At 42.6% G+C, this 23,624-nt stretch overlaps 1 protein-coding gene across 4 annotated transcripts; it reads right to left on the reverse strand.

The window, feature by feature from the left end:
- Positions 1-4,630: 4,630 nt before the first annotated feature.
- On the reverse strand, positions 4,631-23,519 carry LOC118082631 (cytochrome P450 2K6-like). 4 transcript variants are annotated; one of them, XM_088665476.1, is made up of 10 exons: positions 23,280-23,519; positions 21,343-21,438; positions 20,285-20,447; positions 16,523-16,672; positions 15,667-15,827; positions 14,966-15,139; positions 11,083-11,230; positions 7,299-7,483; positions 6,786-6,927; positions 4,631-6,019 (listed from the first exon to the last, which is right to left on the reverse strand). In XM_088665476.1, exons 2-10 carry the CDS (start codon positions 21,376-21,378, stop codon positions 5,832-5,834), a joined length of 1,347 nt encoding a protein of 448 aa, XP_088521602.1. In that variant the 5' UTR covers positions 21,379-21,438; positions 23,280-23,519; the 3' UTR covers positions 4,631-5,831. The 4 variants fall into 4 exon arrangements, with proteins under 4 accessions (XP_088521602.1, XP_060128280.1, XP_060128281.1 ...); XM_060272297.2 differs by having other exon boundaries at positions 21,343-21,876; positions 23,280-23,518; XM_060272298.2 differs by having other exon boundaries at positions 14,966-15,091; positions 21,343-21,876; positions 23,280-23,407.
- Positions 23,520-23,624: the final 105 nt, after the last annotated feature.

Genomic DNA, 23,624 nt, shown 5'->3' on the forward strand with positions numbered 1-23,624 from the left:
TTGCCAGTCTCGTTAAAAGGCCTGCTACTAGGGTGCCAATATGGGGGGGAGGTAAGCCCCGCCTGCATAATCGATCATGATGTGGCACACACCCCATTTGAATGGCAGTCCCCCATTAACTCAAATATTTTATTAGGGGGTCCAGGGCCCCTGAAGACCCCTACCCACTGTACAGATAGACTGCGCACGGCCAGGGAGCTCAGTCTGCTCCGACGCCACATCTGGTCTTGCCCGCCAGCCCCAATCCCGTATGGGGCACAGCGCTTGGCCTGAATCATGTGCATATTGGGGACGGGGGGGGGGCACAGCCCTCCCTCAGCTCGGGACATGAAGGGCGCTGATGCCAGGCCAGCCATCTTTAATGAAATAATGCTCCCTCCCCTGGCCATCCTATATTTGGGCTGACGTAGATGCTTTCTGTAAGAAAACCAAAGGGCAAATCGCTGCTTGGCTGCGATTTTGCAAATACAACTCGGGTCGTTGCTCTCCACGTGCATTGCTCTTTTGTGTCCAGAATTTCCTGAACTTTCTCCCATTGAAACACTTACAAATATTTCCCTTTTTTAATATAGTTTTTATTCATTTCCATCTTGAACCTGTTTAACATGGTGGTATTGTTGAGTGATTTACAGTTTGAGGTTCATTACTGTTCCACTGAAATGTGTATCTCTTTAAAAGAAAGAATAAAAGTAATAATAATAAGAAATAATAAAAGTAGTGACCTAGTTTTGCAGCTGTGGGGCAGTACAGCAGCTGATGTTAAGCTTGTATTGATTTAAGGCGTGTCAGCAATCGCATACAGTATATGAGGAGGTCTGCGTACCGCGCTCAGTACCCTGGATAGTGGGTCATGTTTCTGTAATGTTCTTATGATTAGTGCAACTTCTGTTATTATTTCTTTAATTAAATCCACTCCTGATTATACTTTGCAGTCTCCTTAAAATGCTTTTTGTTGCGCAATAGTTACTCTGCTTAAACACGGCAACAAGTATTAGGGTATATCTTTGTATATATTGGAGCATATGAGCAAGGAAAGATAATAACTAAGCAGTGCATCCTCTCATGGGGCCTAAATCCATTCCTACAAAGGTTATGGGGCCCAGTTAAGACAAAATTCAAAGTATTTCAGTGGGTGTGGATTTTCTTAAAAGAGAAGAGAAATTGAAAGCGGACATTTTTTATATTTCCTGGTGAGCACATGGTGACTTCCATTGTCTCCATTGTGAAGGGGATTAGCTCCCTCTCTCCTCTCAGAGGCAGAGAAGTTTTTGAGGTTTTTTTTATAAAAATAATATTTATTAAATTTAACCATCCAATAAAAACCACATTAAAACATTCCGAATTATAATACAATCAAAAAAGCCAAATATTCAATGTCAAATTATATATCTTTTGGGTGACTTCCCATGCTCTGAAGTTTGGGGAGTGATGATCTAATCTCATACTGCATTTCTTAATTAGTCCAAATTAGTCCAATTAAAACATTCCCGGTGTTGATCTTTCATTTATTCTTTTAACAGCCTCTAAATTAGTTTAGCAAGCAGGTTAGTCCCTTTTTATTTTGAGTTTTAAATCAATTGGAGATGTAAGTTTTGATTTTGAATTTGACACATTTCCCCCATTTTTGACATGACCAGTCAGAATTCCATTGATGAGGGAAGCCTTAAGCAACCTACCCAGACTCTCACAGAACATCACCATCCAATTGAAAAACACCTAGATGTCATAATATATTTTAGAGAAATCTTGGATTGCATTGAAAATGAAAATCCTTCTGGCACCAGTGACGTAGCCAAAACATCAATCATCAAAAGTCCAATACAAAACAAGCAGCACGCAAGGGCACAAGATTCAATCACGTTTCAATCAAGTATTATTAATCCAAAAAGAAAACAATAAGAGAACCATATACAAGTGCTGACACAGAAGCCAAAACCAAACGTCAAGCAGATAGCATATACAAATAAATACCGAAAGGCAAACCAGTCTTTATGGTCTTTGAGGCTATATAGTGGTCAGCAAAGTGGCAGCAGGTCGAACAAAGTGTCAATGATAGACAGGCTGCCGGCGTTTTTCGCCTGTTTCGCCCATATGACGGGCTTCTTCAGTAGTTCCTCCTTCTGCTTTCAGTTATGTTTAGTGCATTCACTGGTGGTATAAACCAGGTCTTATTAGTATTCGAACTAAATCACTAATATACATCTAAACAAACAAATATCAAAGGCAGTACTTACAATTCGTATGAAACCACTTATCTTGGCTTAGGCCACAATGCTCAAGTTCTTTTTCAAAAGGTTCTCTCATTTACATATTCACTGGTAATACAAATCAAAATCTAATTATTATTTAAACTAATACAGTAGTACAATTTCTAAAATACATGTATATACATGCTCAAACTAAGAAAACTCTGAATATAAGAAATGTAAGTATCTATTTATATGTACATGTATTTTAGAAATTGTACTACTCAAAGACCATTAAGACTGGTTTGCCTTTCGGTATTTATTTGTATATGCTATCTGCTTGACGTTTGGTTTTGGCTTCTGTGTCAGCACTTGTATATGGTTCTCTTATTGTTTTCTTTTTGGATTAATAATACTTGATTGAAACTTGATTGAATCTTGTGCCCTCGTGTGCTGCTTGTTTTGTATTGGACTTTTGAAGAAATTGGCAGCAAAACACCAATCGTGGCATGGGAAAAGCAGAATAAACTAGAAGTAGCTATACTTCTCTGTAGTATTTTGGATGCTAGATTGTATTTTGGATTGTTGTTGTTGTGTGTGTGCGTGTGTGCGTGTTTTTTTTAAAAGGTAAAAAAGGTAAAGGACCCTGGACGGTTAAGTCCAGTCAAAGGCAACTATGGGGTTGTGGTGCTCATCTCCCTTCAGACTGAGGGCACTGGCATTTTTCCACAGACAGCTTTCAGGGTCATATGGCCAGAATGATTAAACCACTTCTGGCGCAACGGGACACTGTGATGAGTGCCAGAGCGCATGGAAACACTGTTTACCTTCACATTGTAGTGGCACCTATTTATCTACTTGCACTGGTGTGCTTTCGAACTGCTAGGTCAGCAGGAGCTGGGACAGAACTATGGGAGTTCACCCCACCACGCAGATTTGAACCACTGATCTTCTAATTAGCAAGCCCAAGAGGCTCAGATCTAAGAAAGACTGGAGCAGTCACATAATAGAATTCTTAACAATGATTGAAAACTAGAATTCACAGAATACAGGAAGACCAGAAAGTTGGTTATTTCCTGGGACCTAAATCTGAGACTTTTGCAACTCACTTAACTCTAAGAAAAGTGATTGCCTATCTGAGAGAGGAACGTGTGGAAAGAATACAAGACTCTCCAATCAGAACTGCCAAAGCCAATGATTCAAACTATATGTCTAAGTACCAAGTGAAGCACTAGGCCCAAGAAAAAGTTTGTGTTTTAATTGTAACAAGGAAATATATACAGTGGTACTTCGTCTAGTGTCCGCCTCGTTGAACGCCCGTTCTGTTGAACGTCCACGGCAAACCCGGAAGTATCGGAACAGGTTACTTCTGGGTTCACCACTTGCACAAGCACAGAAGCGCTAAATCGCGCTTTGCACATGCACAAAAGCACAAACCATTCCATGCGTGTGCACAGATGTGACACTTTGTCCAGTGTCCTTTTCGGCCTGCGACCGGGACTCCAGAACAGATCCTGGTCACAAAATGAGGTACTACTGTATAGCCAGTGCTCGCAAAACCCTAAAGTCACAGAAATCCCCTACATTTAAACAGCACATGGTGCGGGATCACGACTCCTGAGTTCCAAGACGGTTAATAAGTCTGATGTAGAGATGCCTGCACTGGAGGAGGAAGCAGATGCAGTTCCAGGACCACAGGTCAGATGCTCATCAAAATCCAATAGAGGTGTCCTATCACCGTGACTATCCTACCTCACAGGGTCAGTGTAACCCGTAGAACCTTCCACCTGGGAAATGATAGAGGTGATGCCAGCCACTCAAGCCCATCTCTGGAAGGATGTTCCATAGTAGGAAATAGATCATGGGTAGGCAAACTAAGGCCCGGGGGCCGGATCCAGCCCAATTGCCTTCTAAATCTGGCTCGCGGATGGTCTGGGAATCAGCGTGTTTTTACATGAGTAGAATGTGTCCTTTTATTTAAAATGTATCTCTGGGCTATTTGTGGGGCCTGCCTGCTGTTTTTACATGAGCAGAATGTGTGCTTTTACTTAAAATGCACCTCTGGGCTATTTGTGGGGCATAGGAATTCGTTTCCTCCCCCCCCCCCCCCAAAAAAATATAGTCCAGCCCCCCACAATGTCTGAGGGACAGTGGACTGAAAAAGTTTCCTGACCCCTGAAATAGATACACTGCACCAGAACCACTCCTGAACCTTTACTGACCTGCCTCCTGGAAAGAATGCCTTAGGAAGCAAGTGGGTTTTAAAGTGAAACAGGGTGCAGAAGGGGAGGTGCAGTGTTACTAAGTGAGGCTTGTTCACAAGGTTTCAGTCAACGCTATGGAGAAGACTAGGATGCCCCATTCACCCCAGTAGTCAGATACACCACCATCAGAACGCTTTTAGGCAAAGCCGCCTAAGCAAATAGGCACGAGACACATAGACATAAAAGCTGCATTTTTACATGGCAAAATCTCAGAGGAGATTTACATGAAGCAAGTGTTTTATCAAGTCAAACAAAGTGCATTTGATATACAGACTTCAAAGAGGGCTTTAAGGACTAAAAGAAGCTACTAGGGCATGGAACGAAATATCACACACCATGCTAACACAACTAGGGCCATGGAGACAAGTGTTTGTACAACAAATGTAAGAATGAACAATTGTCTTACATTCTGACACCCATGAATGACCCGATAATTGCAGTCATAAATGACAGAGAGTACACAGAAGTAGAAGAAAATTTAAGCAAAGATGTGGCAGTCAAAGAACAAGAAAAGGTTCATTACTATCTAGGAGTCCAGATACAGAGAGAAGATGGCTGTTTTATTCTAAGCCAGAAACAGAAATTCACTGAACTAATTGACAGCATCAAGACGCCAGAAGCAAACCCAATTGCAAAAAAACTATAAATCTATAGGTGGGTATGTCTTTATGTCTGCCAATGGTCCAATCTCCTGGGGCAGTTATATACAGAATTGTACAGTGGTGCTTCGACTTACGAATTTAATCCGTTCCGAAGGCACCTTCGTAGGTCGAAAAATTCATAAGTCGAAAAGCGCCATTGGAAACGTGATTTCCCATAGGAATGCATTGGAAACTGAAAAATTCGTAAGTCGAAGCAACCCCATCTAAAAATTCCTAAGTAAAACTGCTGTGGTTTCCATTTGGATGTCGAAAAATCGTAAGCGCGTGGCCATTTGCCCCATTTGTAAGTCGAAAAATTCGGTTGTCAAGTCGTTTGTAAGTCGAGGTACCACTGCATAGCCTTGTCTTCCACAGAATCCAAATACATTGAAGCCACAGTGGATATGATGCATCAAGATATCAGATATCAAGATATTTGAAGGTATACTGTATGTTAACATGGGAATACATGGGAATACATGAAACCAGTTTTGCTGGTTGATCTCTATACCCCAAGAACTCAGGGCCAGGTTTTACGTAAGAGATGCTCCAATGCTAGTTTCAAAGGATTCAGCAGTAATGGGAGGACACTTAAGGTTTTTGACAAAGCATGGACCAATTGGGCTACTCAACCAGTAGGCTACTCAATCAAAATACCCCCGTTGAATGGGGTGTTTTTTTTAAAAAAAGGCTCGCATTGCACACACAGGTAGGATAAGCAACCCAGGAATTCGTGAATCTTAGAAACGTGGCAGAGCACAGAGCTGGTGGGGCATGGGAGGTGTTATAACCCCAACAGCAGGAGTAAGGTCCAGATCTTCTTGAGATGTTCCAGGGGGTGGCTGGAAGGTAAATCTCTGCAGCAGACTTGTGAAGAAGAGGAAGAGCTGCATTTTGGCAAGAGTCTCACCTAAACATACTCTCCGTCCTGTAAGGAAGCACAGGCAGCAGGAAAACTGGGTTTAGCAGTTGCCTAATAACATCCCAAATACTTTAAAGCAGACCAAAATGTAGAGATAAAATAACAACTCATGGTGCCCATCTTAAAAGAATTTTGAACTCCCAATACGAGCCATCCTGAATTCTGAAAACCAGGGATGGGAAACCTTTCTCTGCCTGAGGGCCACATCCCCTGGTGAGCCACATTGCAGGGGGCCACACACCAATGGTGGCCAGATCTAGTTGCAGAAACGGCCACAGCAACTGATGTGATTCTTACCATTGCACAATAGGTTACACTCCAGGCATGTAAAAATCCCATTGATTAAGCACACACTGATTAAGCACACACTATGCAGGTATAAAGGTTAAGGTTAAGGGACCCCTGACAATTAGGTCCAGTTGCGGACGACTCTGGGGTTGCGGCACTCATCTCGCTCTACTGGGTGAGGGAGACGGCGTACAGCTTCCAGGTCATGTGGCCAGCATGACAAAGCCGCTTCTGGCGGACCAGAGCAGTGCATGGAAATGCCGTTTACCTTCCTGCCGGCGCGATACCTGTTTGTCTACTTGCACTGCGTGCTTTCGAACTGCTAGGTGGGCAGGAGCAGTGATCGAGCAACGGGAGCTCACCCCATCGCAGGGATTCGAACCACCAACCTTCTGATCGGCAAGCCCTAGGCTCAGTGGCTTATATCACAGCGCCACCCGCATCCCACTCTATGCAGGTATACACAAAAGTAAAAAAAAGTTACCTGCGGAGAAAGGCATGAAAGCATCTCTCTTTACAAATTTTCCTTCAGAGTTGAGAAAATGCTCAGGATAGAATTTATGTGGTTTTTCCCATTGAGATTCATCATGCAGCACAGAGGACAGCAATGTTATGATGTATGTCCCCTGAAAAAACAAAGCAAGAGTTATTTTAAAATAAAGCATATGCCTCTGGTATAATTAATATTGAGTGCAGGCGAAATGAGAATTGAGTTCATCTGAGAAATGTCTTTAGTTTGAAAAACTTTAACGTATAAACCATGATCTCCCACCAGAAAAGGTTTCTTTTCCAACCTTGTTCCCCTTCTCATTGAGATCTGTTTAATGGGTTGAAGCTGATGCCTGACAGCTTCCGAAGGGTAGATTGCTTGCTTACAGTGCAATCCTATACAAGTCTGCTGAGATGTCACCCACATTGATGCCCCATGGGGCTTACTCCCAGGAAAGCATTAAAATATATTGTAACTAGTAGGCAGCAGTTCAGTGAAATGGATCACCTTTGGAATGAAGTAGCCATTGAGGGTAACATCTGTAGCCGTGGCATGTGGCACGTTGGTTGGGTTAATACTGGCAAATCTCTGGATCTCATGGACCACGGCATCTGTATAAGGCATTTTTGTTCGGTGTTCAATCCTTGGCTGAGAAGATCCAACAACCTTTGCAATTTCTTCTTGGACCTTTACTGGGGAAAAGAAAAAAGAAAATCATTCATTTTTCTGCTAAGATTATCTCTTTATCTTTGACTTTTGTCTCTCAAAATATTAATCTCTGAAACATAAAACTGCCATAAACTGGTTCTCCAATTCCCTGGACTAACAAATTTATTCTCTAGAATATTACACAGATATTTTTTAAACAAGACAAAGATTTTAGCCAATAACCTGATATACTGATGGCGAGAAATTCATCCAGGATGATTATTAAAATATCACCATGGGGAATATCCTGAAGTGGTATCTTTTACATATAAACGTAGAAAACAAAGATTTCGGGATCCTACAGAACCAGACAAATTTTGGAGAAAATATGGGGGAAGGTTAGTTGGAGAAAGATTCCACAGAGGTGGAGGCAACAGAGAAATAAATATGGAACAAGATGGCTTTGAAAATTCTAACTTGGAATGTAAATAGTCTAAATAATAAGACTAAATGAATAAAATTGAACATGTTGTAAAGAAGTTAAACTTGGATAAATAAAACTTAAATAAAAGGTTGGGAAAGGACTTTGTACCTTCTGATGTACCAAAAAAGAGAGGAGTTGTAATGTGTATAAAACCAGAGTTGGACCCAAAACAATTATTCAAAGACCAAAAAGGAAGAATATTGATAACCCAGATACCATCACATGGAGAAAAGTAATATTAATTGTTGTGTATGCCCCTAATGGGAAAATACACCAGATTTTCAAGAGAGGCTAGAAGGAATATTATTTGAACATTTGAATGAAAAGATTGTTTTGATGGGCGATATGAATGGTGTAGCCTCCCTAGATTGGGATAGGAGTAACTGACAATTTAAGTTTAATTGACATTTGGAGAGAAAAAACACCCACAGGACAATGTATATTTTATTCGAGCGCAAATAATTCTGCAAGCTGAAAAGATTCTGTATGGACTTCTAAAGATTTGTATACTAAGGTAAAGAGGGCAGAAATTATGAGACTACAACTCTATAATAATTTAATTAAAAACAGGGACAAGTTTCCCAATGAGATGGAGACTAATTTATTAAATGATCAAGAAAAATTAGGGAAAGGGGGCAAAAAAGAAAGGTTTTTTTGAAATTAATTAATAGCAAGAGACAGATTTAAAGGTGGTATGGAATGCAAGTAAATTGGTAATGTGGGGTGTTTTTTACATAGCAAGGCACATACCAAAGAAATATTAGAGAGCAGAAAAAACAAGATTTTTTTCAAGAAATAAAAGGAAAAGGAAAAGAATTAATAAATTCTGCTTGAAAAGAGATAGTGAAACAGGATATCAAGATGTTGCAAATGATAATAAACCAAGAAATAGAGTGGAAAATTAAATATTTAAAACAGAAACAATTTCAACAGGCTAACCAGCCATGGAAACTATTTGCTTGGCAAATAAAGAAGAAACAAGAAAATACCTGCATTAATAGAATAGAGTTATGAAAAATCTGAAAGAAATAAGAAATCAATGTGTGAGTTTTTATACAGAACTTTATTGAGGCGAATGAGGTAATTTAGAAGAAATGGGTAAATATTTAGAAGACAGCAGACTACCTAAGATACCAAAAGATAAAATGTCATTTGTTAATGGACCTGTCACAATGACGGAATTACAGCAAGCAATTTTACAGGGTAAATTAGGGAAGGCACCCTGACCTGATGAACTTTCAGCAATATAATATAAAAAATTGCAGGATTACTTAATACAACCTTTAAAAGATATTATGAACAAGTATTTGAATACGGGAAAGTTACCCAAATCTTGGAAGAGTGCATACATAACTTTGATTCATAAGCAAGATAGAGATCCAGAGCTGGTTATGATCTATCAACCTATTTCTTTGTTGAATAAAGATTCTAAACTGTTTGCAGTCAGATTAGCAAATGGGTTGAAAACTGAATTAAAAGAGATAATACTATGAAGCACCTTGTCTGTGCTGGTTGAAGGAATGGTTGTTATTGAAGAATCCACATAATTTTAGATTTGGAAGGTCATGATATCATTTTTGGTTGGTACATTTATTTGTGGTATGAAAAGGTGAAAATAATATTAAATGTTATAAAATGGAAATTCAATAAAAATTGATTTAAAAAATGCAAACCATATAATCAGGAAAAGAATGTATAGAGTATGGGATAAGTATAAAAACCTGTTCCAAAACACCACTATGGCTTTCACCTGTGGAAGCCATAGCGGTGAAAAAGAAAAATATGATGGAAAATTGGGCAACGTAGAAATTTAAGTGGAGAAGGTGGATAATTTAAATTAAAATAAGGATTTATCAAAGATGTTAACAATATGATTACAATATAATCATTTGAATGAAGTATTTTAAAAGGAATTACTGTATAGCAGTGGGTTGGGATGAAACATCACACCTAGAAAGAGACCTGTTAAATTGTAATGTTAAAGCGATATCTAAAATTTATAAGACATTATTGGAATGAGAGACAAAGGAAGAACAAGTGAAATCTTCAACGATACTCTGGACAATAGTTATTGGTAATAATATAGAAATGGATGCATGGGAAAGTTTATCGAACATGGATATAAAATTTACAGAATGTTATATTTTAAGAGAAAATTATATGAAAACATTATACTGTATAGATGGTACCTAACACCTAGTAGATTGGCTCCCATGTATAAACCCAAATTGAATATGTGCTGGAAATGTAAAGAGAAAGAAGGTACTGATTTTCATATGTGGTGGTCTTGTAATAAGGTTAAAGTTTACTCGAAAATGATATATAATGAGATGAAAAAGATGTTTAAGATGTTTAAAAAACCAGAAGATAATTTTTTTAAAAAAAAAAAAACCAACACATGAAAGGGATGGAAATGGTTTATTGAATATTTACAAACAAACTGTAAATTAAGACATTGGCAGGATTAATGTAAAAACCTGCACTCTCTCTCTCTCTCTCTCTCTCTCTGGGATATATACAGGAATATATACATAAAATAATAGGTTAAGATAATTTGGAGTATGCAGGAATATGAAATGAAATGTAAAGAACCATAGAAAGAAGGAGAAGGGAGTCCAGGCTGAAATGTTAAACTTATGACTGAACAATTGTTGTGTTATAGATATAGGTAAAGGTAAAGGGACCCCTGACAATTAGGTCCAGTCGCAGGTGACTCTGGGATTGCGGCGCTCATCTCGCTTTACTGGCTGAGGGAGCCGGCGTACCACTTCTGGGTCATGTGGCCAGCATGACCAAGCAGCTTCTGGCAAAACCAGAGCAGCGCACAGAAATGCCGTTTACCTTCCCACCAGAGCGGTACCTATTTATTTAATTCCACTTGATGTGCTTTCGAACTGCTAGGTTGGCAGGAACAGGGACTGAGCAACGGGAGCTCAACCCATCACGAGGATTCGACCTTTCGATCAGCAAGCCGAGGCTCAGTGGTTTACACCACAGCGCCACCCACTTCCCTGATATACATACATACATACATACATACATACATACATACCGGTATATATATGCAAATTATAAATATTCTCTCTCTCTAATTGTTACATATAACTGGAATTAAGATATCTCAGAATGATGGGAGCCAACCCAATGAAAAGCACTCACTCTGAATTTCAGGGTGTTTCATCATTAGTAACAGTCCCCAGCGCAGTGTGGTAGAAGTGGCCTCCATGCCAGCAGCTATCAAGTTGGCCACAACTGTTTTTAAGTTTTCGTTGTGGAAGTATCCATTCGTCTTGTTCTTCTTTTCCTCCTGGGTTGCAAAGAGTATGAACTGGTTAAAACGAAGCGAGTGAGAAAATTTCATATACACTTCCGGTCTGCCGCCAGCACTGATCAGCGAGGAATCCTCAAGCTCCGAGATTCCTGGTGCTGTGAGGGAGGGGGGAGCCGCGAGAGCAATGCAGACTCCCAAAAGAACCCCAGATTGAGCTTTCTGGGGGCCTGAGAGCTCAGCTGCACCCCAAAGTGACTCCTCTGCCCCCCGGTAAGCTCTTTTTAAGAGCTTCGAGAGCGAGGGGAGTGAGAGTCGTGGGTGCCATTTTCGAGTATACCGCTACCCTCACAGAACGAAGCTCTGAGCCGGCAGTGGAGGAGCGGTGGATATTTTTTTTTATAAAAAAAAAAGTATTTGAAGACATTGGACACTGTGAGTAACAGAAAGAAATTTCAGAGGAAAAAAATTATTGAAAAGAATTGGCCACGGGAGAAGATTTAAACAGGAAGTCGATCTCCCCCATTGAGAGAACTGTGATGCAGTTAATTTGCCTGTAGCCGGAAAGACTGAAAGGAACTTATCAATTACCAAGCATTGGGCCCAATACCTCTCCCCTGAAGCAGGGTAAAGGGGAGAAGGGCTGAATCCACTAAAATCCCTGTAATTTTTTTAAAAATTTGTCTGGGGAAAGTCCCCCTGGAAGCTAGAGTCGGGTCCCTGGAGGGATCAGCGAGCTGCCATTATGATATCACAATAGAAAAGAATTTGTTTACCTCTTTGAAGTTGAGAACTGTCAATTTTGAAGAGAGCGCAAATTATAAAACTGGGTATAAGAAGTTTGATAAATGCTCTTTTCAGAAATGGTCACAAGATTTTTAAGATATGAAGAAGAATTAAAAATGAGAGTATAACCATTTCGGCTATAAACTTGGTCCCTGATGTTTTTGGAAATAAGATCTGTGCCACTTCCTGCTCTGTTCTGTTCTCATGAAATCTGAGAGGAGCAGGATGTCTGTAGCCACAACATCACCTGATGGCCTGGACTTTCAGAAGGAACTTTTGGAATTGCTTTTGGACTTGAGAAATGAATTGCAGCAAAATAATATTTTGTTGTATGAAAGTAATATACAGTTGCGTGAAATGTGTGAAAGGAATCAGAATTGTGTGGACAGTGAAAAAGGATTAATTTCAATAGACAATGAAGAGAAGCAAGAAGAACAATCATCAGTCTTGGACAATGCAATTGACTTTAAAGAAGATGAGGAAGATACATGGAATATTGTTCCCCCAGTGAGAGGGGGGAACAGAACATATGTCTGATCCAAGGAGTCTCCAAAGAAGAACCAGCATGGAATAATGTCCTCCCAGTGAGAGAGGGAGGGCAGGATCCATGCTGGGGCCAGAACTTAAAGGGGGGAAAATTGAGATGGGCTGGAAAGTGGAAATATAACTGGGTGGTTTTGAACTACAGTATTTGGAGAATTGGGGAGGCAGCAGGGGATGATCTAGGAAGAATGGGGGGTAGGCTGGGACAGGGTGGGAGTGGGGTGAGGGGCAATAATGGATGTACGTTTTTGATTGATCTAGAAGGCCTGATGCTGGAACGACTTAAGGAACTCTCTGAAGTATCTGGGAGACCCTGAGTCCAGGGGAAGGGGGGGTGGATTAGTTTTAAGTGTTTAAATGTTAGTACGATAGAAGAATTAATATTTAAATTTATGGAAAATTCTTGGTAAGAAATTTTAGGCTAAGGGGAGAAATAGAAGATAGAAGGGCGGGAAAATAAATTTTGATTTGGATAAATTGATTAATTATTGGGGAGGAATAGATGGTGTTTTTAGAATAGAATATTTGAGTGATAAAGATAAACTGTGTTAGAATGATTTAAGACATAAGATGAAAACTGCTTAATTGGAATTTTAAAATGGACCCAGTGAGGAGGGAATTGAGGAAGTCAACAATGTTAAGTAAAAAATGCAAGAATTGATATTTTTTTTATGTTTTATGTTTTATTTTTGTTTTTTGCTTTTGCGATTTTGTAATATTGGAAAATGAATAAAAATTATTTGGAAAAGAAGAAGAAGAACTCCCAACTCTTCTGTTCACCTGTCTCTGAGCTGTGACCTTCCTCAAACCACTGCTGCAAATCAATATGGCCGTCCTCTTCTCTAGAAGGTTCAAGAGGAGGGGGTGCAGTTTCCACCATTTTTTCTCACTCCAGTCTCTGACATAGGGGGAGCTTGGCAATCCAGCTCCTTCTTCTCTTTCAGGAACTGGACTGAAGAGGAGAGAGAGGAGGAGAGCCAGAGATCACCCCCTCCTCTGATCCCCTTGGAGGAGTGGGGGAATGGTGGGGAAGACAAGGGGGGATGCTTTCGCAAAACACAAGTTAGCTGCACTGTGGGGAGAAGCAGGTGACGCAGAAGGGTTCTCAGAAAGTGATGGACTACTGTATAGAGGAAAAGCTCTCTATGTTCCGGAAGGAAACCTCCGAGCCAAGGTCTTACGTCAATGAATACTTTGGGCAGCACAAAATATAATGTGATGAGGCAATTCTGGTGGCCGAGGCTGAGGGAGGGAGTGTCCCACAAATGGGGAGCCGCTGCAGAAAAGATCAAACCTATCCAGTCTTAAGGGAATCAGCTCTGAGTGCTCACTGGAAGGACAGATCCTGAAGCTGAGGCTCCAATACTTTGGCCACCTCATGAGAAGAGAAGACTCCCTGGAAAAGACCCTGATCTTGGGAAAGATGGAGAACACAAGCAGAAGGGGGCGACAGAGGACGAGATGGTTGGACAGTTTTCTCGAAGCCACCAACATGAGTCTGACCAAACTGCGGGAGGCAGTGGAAGACAGGAGTGCCTGGTGTGCTCTGGTCCATGGGGTCACGAAGAGTCGGATACGATTAAATGACTAAACAACAACAATTAATTGGTAAACAGAAACTCCAATTCATATTCATTTCCAATCTTAGTAATGGTCGAAAGAACTGAAGCCCTAATTTAAGGGTGATTACACAGTGCATGGGCCAATGTTTTTCCTTGCTCCAAGATGCCTCTCCACCCTCAAAGTTCCCTCTCTCCTCCGGTGTGAAGAACGCCTTCTTCCGAGAACTTGAGGCATTATCCCACCCCCACCCCCCTTATATCAAAAGGGAGTCTGGCAAACATTATTTATGACTTGATTACATCTCATCACTGCATAATTATCTCTCTTGGCAGAAGCACCAGCAACCAATGGTTAGTCTGCCATAATTCCACCCCTGGAAATTCATATACGCCCATTGGCATGTTTTCTTGACCAGGGATTTTTTTCAGAAATGCTGGTGAGTATGCAACCTTTGCCCCTGCAGAGGCAACTTCTGTAACACATTAACAATGGCTGACTATTGGGAAATGGTAGGAAGGATGCCAGGTTGGTCCCTTCTGAAGTGAGACTTCCTGACTACAGTCATACCTCTGGATACGAATGCTGCGGGTTGTGTACAACACGGGTTACAAATGTGCGAAACCCAGAAGTAATGGAACGGGTTACTTCCCAGTTAGGCAGTTCACACATACACAGAAGCGTCTAATGATTTCATGTGCAGAAGCGCCGAATCGAGACCCGCACATGCACAGAAGCGCAGACACGGGTTGCATACTGCTCAGGTTGTAAATGGGGCTCCAGAACGGATCCCGTTTGCAACTAGAGGTAGCACTTGCATTCACTTGCAAACACGAATTTAAAATGTCAACATTTATTCTGGGCCAACCTAAAAGACTCCATTACCTCTTGCTGTTGGATAAGAAATGAGTCAATAAAGCTCCTCTGGTCATTTTCATCCAGATCTCTCAGGTGTTTTAGGAAGGTGACATTTATGAAGGCAAACAGCTCAGCTCTGTTTTGAGTGAAATTCTTAGGAGCCCCCAAAAGAAAACCAAGAGTGGGAAACATGTTATAAAGCTGAAAGGATAAAAATGTGAAAAAGGAAAAAAGACATTAGGAAAGTACAGTTCTCTCAACTGGATCTCTCAAAGCATGGTTGCCCAAATACAAAACAAAGCTCTTGAATGGCATTTGGAACGAGCAGCAGACTACCTCAGCATAATTTATGTGCAACCCCAGAATAATAGGCTATGACGGTTCTCCTCTGGAGGTTTGCCTTCAGAGAGGGAGATCTGCCCTTGGATGCTCCTTCTGAGCCATCATGGAACCAACTACCACTTGTTCTTCCTTGTCATTGAAGTCCTGATGGCAGTGAGGCCAGAAAGGGTGTGTGCAAAAGAGACTTTGTTATAGTTACGGGATGACTGTGCCGTGTGAGTTTTCTAAATATTTTGAATAATCAGCAGGTTTCTCGAGATATCAATAGTCTGTGTTTTGTAGTGAATCCTGAACAATATACAATAAACAGGTTGCCCTGCCCACTTTGCATACACTGTTATTACAATCAACTGTTTGCTTGTTTTAATTGGAAACAAATAGATTACCATGACTGAAGAGCTTCCAAAAAGTCGGGTGTTTTCATTGACCAACTTCAGAAGTCTTATGTATATGGGATCTTCATAATCAAATCGCTTGCCTAGTAGTATGGACACTATAATATTGGCAACAGGTGCATTCATAATTGTGGTGGTCTCAAATGGGTTTCCTATACATAAATATGACAGTTAAACAAAAATATTCTGATGAAATTCCAAGTATGGAAATGGCATTGTTTTTAAGTCTGCTCTTTGTTGCCTTAAGTCCCCACTGGCAGCTTACCTATGTGTAGACCTCATTTATCAAAGAAACTGATCCTAAGTGCTGCTGGATGTGGCCATAGCATAGCTGCCAAGTTTTCCCTTTTCTCGCGAGGAAGCCTATTCAGCATAAGGGAAAATCCCTGAAAAAAAGGGATAACTTGGCAGCTATGGGCCATAGCTGGGCTAAGATGTGCTTAAAAGGGCTTGGAAGTCACAGCAGCTATTGGAGTATAATCTACACATTACAGGAACAGACCGATTATGTCTCCACAGGGAAGCCTGGGAACTATAGTTCTGGAGTTAGCCATAAGTATGGGCTCATCCACACTAGGCATGGTTGGAAAAAACATTTCCCCTTTCCCCATTCCTTTCCAAGGGGAAACCCACTCTTTAGCAGTAGATCAGAACCAAGGCCAATTGGGGAAACCCAAATTGCTCCAAAGTGTGGTTTTTCCCAAGGGAAAGCAGAGGGAGAAGAGGAAGTGTGGATGAGCCCTATGGAACACAACACTCCCGGCACCTTTAAACTTTAAACACAACAGTCTTGGCACCTTTATGCTATGGTAGTGTAGCTATGCAGCAGAGGAAAACACCAACCCACCTTCGTAGGATTCAAATTTCTTTATCAGGACACTGCATTCCTCAACAATTCTGTCCTCTATGGTCCTCTTTCCCATTCCGTAGTCCCGTAATGTGCTTAAAGCAAACCGCCGCATCACTTTCCAGTTTTCACCATTAGACAGAACTATACCTGAAGAGATGGGAAGAAAGGTTTCATGTCTGCATGGCCATTGTAGTAAAAAACAACAACAATAAATTGTGTTATGCATTTCTTCCATGGAACTGAGAATGGATCCCAGCTATTCTCTCATTCAGACTCAGACTTAGAATCATAGAATCATAGAGTTGGAAGAGACCATCCAGTCCAACCCCCTGCCAAGCAGGAAACACCATCAAAGCATTCCTGACATATGGCTGTCAAGCCTCTGCTTAAAGACCTCCAAAGAAGGAGACTCCACCACACTCCTTGGTAGCAAATTCCACTGTCGAACAGCTCTTACTGTCAGGAAGTTCTTCCTAATGTTTAGGTGGAATCGTCTTTCTTGAAGTTTGAATCCATTGCTCTGTGTCCGCTTCTCTGGAGCAGCAGAAAACAATCTTTCTCCCTCCTCCATATGACATCCTTTCATATATTTGAACATGGCTATCATATCACCCCTTAACCTTCTCTTCTCCAGGCTAAACATACCCAGCTCCCTAAGCCATTCCTCATAAGGCATCGTTTCCAGGCCTTTGACCATTTTGGTTGCCCTCCTCTGGACATGTTCCAGCTTGTCAGTATCCTTCTTGAACTGTGGTGCCCAGAACTGGACACAGTACTCCAGGTGAGGTCTGACCAGAGCAGAATACAGTGGTACTATTACTTCCCTAGATCTAGATGCTATACTCCTATTGATGCAGCCAAGAATTGCACTGGCTTTTTGAGCTGCTGCATCACATTGTTGACTCATGTCAAGTTTGTGGTCTACCAGGACTCCTAGATCCTTTTCACATGTACTGCTCTCAAGCCAGGTGTCTCCCATCCTGTATTTGTGCCTTTCACTCCCCCCCCCATGTGTAGTACTTTACATTTCTCCTTGTTCAAATTCATCTTGTTTGCTTTGGCCCAGTTGTCTAATCTGTTCAGGTCATTTGGAAGTGTGATCCTGTCCTCTGGGGTATTAGCCACCCCTCCCCATTTGGTGTCATCTGCAAACTTGCTCAGAATGCCCTCAAGCCCATCATCCAGTCATTGATCAAGATCTTGAATAAGACTGTTCCCAAGACAGAACCCTGTGGCACCCCACTAGTCACTACTCTCCAGGATGAGAAGGTGCCATTGATGAGCACCCTTTGGGTTCGGTCAGTCAGCCAGTTCCAAATCCACTGAATGGTAGCATTATCTAGCCTGCATTTTACCAGCTTCTTTACAAGAATATCATGGGGCACCTTGTCACAGGCCTTGCTGAAATGAAGATAGGCTACATCCACTCTCTCTAGTGCAGTTCTTTTCAGATGAAGGAAGGGCACAGGAAGGGAGCAGGGAGAGATGCTGTTCTGAATACTGCTAAGGTCATTTGGAAGTGTGATCCTGTCCTCTGGGGTATTAGCCACCACTCCCAATTTGGTGTCATCTGCAAACTTGCTCAGGATGCCCTCAAGCCCATTATCCAAGTCATTGATAAAGATGTTGAATAAGACTGGGCCCAAGACAGAACCCTGTGGCACCCCACTAGTCACTACTCTCCAGGATGAGGAGGAGCCATTGATGAGCACCCTTTGGGTTCAGTCAGTAAGACAGTTACAAATCCACTGAATGGTAGCATTGTCTAGCCCGGATTTTACCAGCTTCTTTACAAGATATCATGGGGCACCTTGTCAAAGGCCTTGATGAAATCAAGATAGGCTACATCCACAGCGTTCCCTTCATCTACCAGCCTTGTAATTCTGTCAAAAAATGAGATCAGATTAGTCTGACATGACTTATTTTTCAGAAACCCATGCTGACTTTTAGTGATCACAGTGTTTCTTTCTAGGTGCTCACAGACCGTTTGCTTAATGATCTGCTCTAGAATCTTTCCTGGTATTGATGTCAGGCTGAATGGGCAGTAATTGTTTGGGTCCTCTCTTTCCCCCCTTTTGAAAATAGGGACAACATTTGCCCTCCTCCAATCTGCTGAGCTTTGAATTCTGAGCTTTGACAAAGTAGCTTGGAGTGGTGCCATCAGAGCATGACCTGAGAACACATAGATAGATTGGATAGAGTAGAGGGTGGTTTGTTCATGTCAGGGGTCCCAGCAGCACTCAGCTTGTTACTTTGTATTCCATGGGCAGATATTATGCCTCCTTCATGCTTCCTCTCTGTATAGGCTGGGCCAGAAAATGGTTAGTCAGTCCCCCCCCTCCCCCGGTGTGTGGCATTACTTTTCCATGTGACAATTATTGTCAGGGACCATGCTGAGCCGAGGACTAGAGTGAGGAGGCCTGGTGGGAGCTTCCTCTTCCCCCTGAACCTGAATCTCCCCAGGAGCAGGAGGACAGTATAGATTTAGATCAGTGGTTTGCAGAGGCGCATAGCTGAGAAGGGAAAAGCTGGGAAATACTGGATGGAGAACAGCTAGGAGAAGAAACACTGGAAGAGAGAGGTTTTACACATTCACAGTCATTGGATAACATCCTCCTCCCCCCTCCCATCGATCTTGGAGTGCTCAGAAAGTCTCCAAACAGAAAGCATAGGAACTACACACTCAGGTTATGAGATGTAGGAGTGACGTGGATTGATAGGTGTCAAGGAGTTGTTGCGGCTACTCCCGAGTAAAGACACTCCAGTCCGTTGTGTCTTTAAAGGTTTTATTGCGCATACTATTTACAGTGCAGAGATAGCAGAAAACATGACCGCCTAGTCACTCTCAGAACCCAGCAATGGCGTCCATCGGCTTCGGGGCCAGCATAATAACCGGGGCACCCCGAAATGCCACCCCTTTGCCCTGCGTTTGGGGGCACAACTCAATTCGGGCGCCGGAAGGAGCGGTTTCCCTTCTTCCCCTCGCTGGCTGGGACGGTGCCTCGGTTCCGACGCCTCCCTGAGCTGTCCCTCTTCCCCTAGATCAGGCATCCCCAAACTGCGACCCTCCAGATGTTTTGGCCTACAACTCCCATGATCCCTAGCTAACAGGACCAGTGGTTGGGGAAGATGGGAAATGTAGTCCAAAACATCTGGAGGGCCGAAGTTTGGGGATGCCTGCCCTAGATCAGTGTTTCCCAACCAGTGTGCCTCCAGATGTTTTGGGACTACAACTCCCATCATCCCTAGCTAGCAAGACCAGTGGTCAGGAATGATGGGAGTTGTAGTCCCAAAACATCTGGAGGCACACTGGTTGGGAAACACTGCCCTAGATGGTCAGAGTGGTGCAGGGGCTCCAGTACGTTGCTGAGCCCTTCCTCCACCGTCTATTCTCCAGAGCATTGCCAGGGCTCTGATGCCTCGCTGAACCTTCCCCCTTCCATTCCGCTTTCCCCTGACCCACTGCTAGCGCTGTCGCTGGGCGAAGTGCTGGTCAGGATGGTGGGGGGAGGCTCCCTGTAGGGAGTCCCCCTGACAATAGGGGGAGGAGGGGAAAACCTTAATTGGGAGCACCACCATTTTAGCGGGAGGTATTTGTTGTCCCTCGCTGTGATTATTAAAGAATTCTAACTGGTAAGAAGACTCTATTTCCTTTGTTCTGCTTATCTACTGCCATGGGGGGAGGAAGCTGATTCCCTGAAGCCTGACAATTATTCACAATTCACATTACCAGTTTCAATAAAAAGGGAAGTGCCTCACCAAAGCCTGGTGCAAGATCTTGAACTATTGGAATGATGGGCCTGTCTGCAAATGCGTCTGCCTGATTAACCAGAGCCTCCTTTACGGTCTCATATCCTGCCAACACCACACTTTTCTGGGGTCCCATTTGGATGCTGAAGACAGGGCCATATTGCTTTGACAACTGGAATTCAACAGAAGAAAAAGTGAGAAACAGAGTTCTGGCATACTGCATTAGCTTGCACATTTACCTAAGAGTAAGGACTATTTTATACATTCCACAGAATCTAGTAGCACAGTTTTACTGTTAGACTATTGTAAGTTTTTTTTTCAATAACTACTATTGAACTTGGTAGAAATTTCTTCCATGTCATTGTGCCTTGGACTGAGCTGAAAACATATGACTTAAGAATAGTAATTTTGTGGAATGAATTCACTTTTTGTATCTTTGCCAATCACCATGCAAAACAGAATCCAAATAACATAATGATAAATTAAGAGAGCATTGTCTATGCCACAATGGTCTTCAAGACATTTGCTACTAATAGCTGTAGCTTCAACAGTGCAGGATCCATAATACAGCAGCTCAGCCCTTTCGCCCAGTTCAGTTGTGCTGCAGAAGCAAAAATATTTGCTAGGAAAGCTCAGAAAACCAGCACAAAATAGGCAGTTGTAAGGATAAATGTGATTATACATTTAATGGCACCCCTCAAATCTAATTTAGAAAGATAGACTCAAGGAGGTGCCTGGGCTAGGCAAGGTTTGCCCCGGAACTTTTGCATCCTTGAAAATGGAGGCAGAGTCAAACAGGATTCGACACCAGACACTCCCAGACACCTTGTTCAAATTACCAGTTATAAATTGCAACTAGGTCCTATGAATATTTACTGGAAAAGATAAGAGGAGGTTCTGTAACACACAAAGGGAGATGAGATTTATAGGCTCTAAAAGAACAAAATGTATTATTATTTATTTATTTATTTATTTATTTATTTATTTATTTATTTTATAGCCCACTCATCTGGCTGGGCTGCCCCAGTACCCTTTAGTCTTCCCTTGGGAAGAACTGGACGCTTTACCTTTAACATGGTTCTGTAAGGCCTCTTCAGATCCATGATGTGGAGATTCCCAATGAGAGGTAAAGGCCTCGGTCCTGGTGGAAGATTTTGGGAGGTCTTGTTCCAGAAAATGCCCAGTTTCAAAACAAAGGAAACCATAAGGATAAAGAGAAACAACGCTGGAATCGGCTCTGTCCAATCCATTTCGTTTCAGCAAGCAATTTTTTGGCAGTTGTTATAATGAAAGCTACAGTGCAGTTTGGCCAAGGATGATGTCTTGCAACTGCAGTGAGCAGCATATATATTATGCTAGGTACTGTCTCAAACTAATCATTAAACCATCCAGTAAAAAGCAAAGTGTCCTGCTTTGTCCTTCTGATTTTTTCTTCTTCTCCACAACTATTCAAAGTTGTAAATTGGATGATTTGCCTTTCGGTTTAATGTTTACTCAAGGGGGTGGTGCTCACTTCCACAAACTAATGCTTTCCAGAACAGATTCAAACTCTCTTTAATCTGGCTGCAGACTTGTCGCTCAGGAATATCTGTAAAATCAATCTGTCATAATGGGAGTAAAGGACAGCATTGTGAATTTTTTTGGAGTGATCATTGAACTGCACTTAGGGATGGGTGTTTGAAAGTGCACCAGTATGGACTTCTGGTGAGGCAAGATGGCAAGCCCCATGACAGCACAGAGCTCTTGAGGACAGCAAGCATCGGTCCGCACTACCAACCCGGCCACCGCTGCCGCTGCCGCGGTAAGCAGGGGAGCCCAACGTGACAACCAAGGAGGCTGTGTGGAGCTTCCAGTCCCCTCAGTGGCCTTGAAACTACTGGGACCTGGAAGATCCCACTGTCGGCCGCTGAGCTCCAAGTCCTGTAGGCCTCCAGGGCTGAACACAAAAGAAGAAAAAACCTCCAGATTTTTTCTGTCTAAAAGACTTCTACGAAAACAACACATGAAATACAAGACAAACTAGGGGACACTTAAATACCTTGGCTAACACACCATCAACTACATGCCTTCTTAAACAACCCAGCAGTAAAACCAGCACCCGTTGGGCCCTTGAATAGCTTCGAAAACCTTCTCCTGACAGCAGAGGGACACAGCAAAAGGATGGTATCCACAATATACAAAATATTGCTTCAAAATCCCACAACCCCCCTTGACGCAATCAAAGAACAATGGGAGCACAACATAGGTAGGCTATGAAATTAACCCTACCCAATGCACTAGAATGTGGTCTAAACCCCCCTTTAAGACCGTATCAGCCAAAAGAATGGAACTCACTCTGAAACTCACCTACAATACAGGTGGTACTTAACACCATGGAAACTGGCACCGATACGCCCAGGAACCTCACCAAGATGTTGGAGAGGCTGCACCTCCACAAGCACATACCTCCACATGTGGTGGAAATGCCCTAAAATCCAACCCTTCTAGACAGCAGTCTTACAAGAGATATGCAAAATAACTAAACGGGTATTAGAACTCACCCCAGAAGTGGCCCCACTGAACACCTTCCAAGATCATAATGACCACTCGCATTATACAGAGCTTATAACCCACCTGCTCTCAGCAGCCAGAAGCCTCATAGCCAGACACTGGAGAGACCTGTCAGGAGTAAACATGAACCAATAGTACCAACTTGTATGGGAAATGGCCTTACTAGAAAAGCTAACTAATATACTGAATCTGACACGGGGACAAATTGAAGAGGGTGCCTTCACCCCAGTATGGCTCCCCTTTATCACATACACAGCCCAACAAGACAACAACAAGAATCCACTGACAGCATACGAATCAATCTGGCTTACCTAACCCAACAAGCCCTCCCCGCCCCCCACAAATGCAAACAAACCCCACTGCAACCAACCACAGAGAACCAACCACACTCTGGGCTTCCCCAATCCCTCCCACTACCAAGGAAATGTAATAAATTAATAGAAAGAGAACCTACTCAGTTGACGCTGACAGAAAACCCCACACGCACATTATACAACAGAATATAAGCCTCACCACCACCCCACCCCTCCTCTCCCCTCGCTTCTTCCCAGGCCCGGATCGCCCATTGACTCCAGTGGCGCAATGCACCATGGCGCCTGGGCGATCAGGGGGGCGCTGAGGGGCGCTGAGGGGCACCTCAGCAAGTGCGGGAGCTTTGCAGCGGCCTCCCTTTTTCCTCCACCAGCCGCGCCGGGAGAGCAGGGAGGTAAGCGAGCGGAACAGGGGCACTAGGACCCTGTTCCGCTCTGCAGCGCCAGGGTCATCCCTCACCCCGGCGCTGCGTTTCATTGGTAGAGGC

This window comes from Zootoca vivipara, chromosome 3, assembly GCF_965207765.1.
Source record: "Zootoca vivipara chromosome 3, rZooViv2.hap1.1, whole genome shotgun sequence".
In the NCBI taxonomy this organism is placed as follows: Eukaryota; Metazoa; Chordata; class Lepidosauria; order Squamata; family Lacertidae; genus Zootoca; species Zootoca vivipara.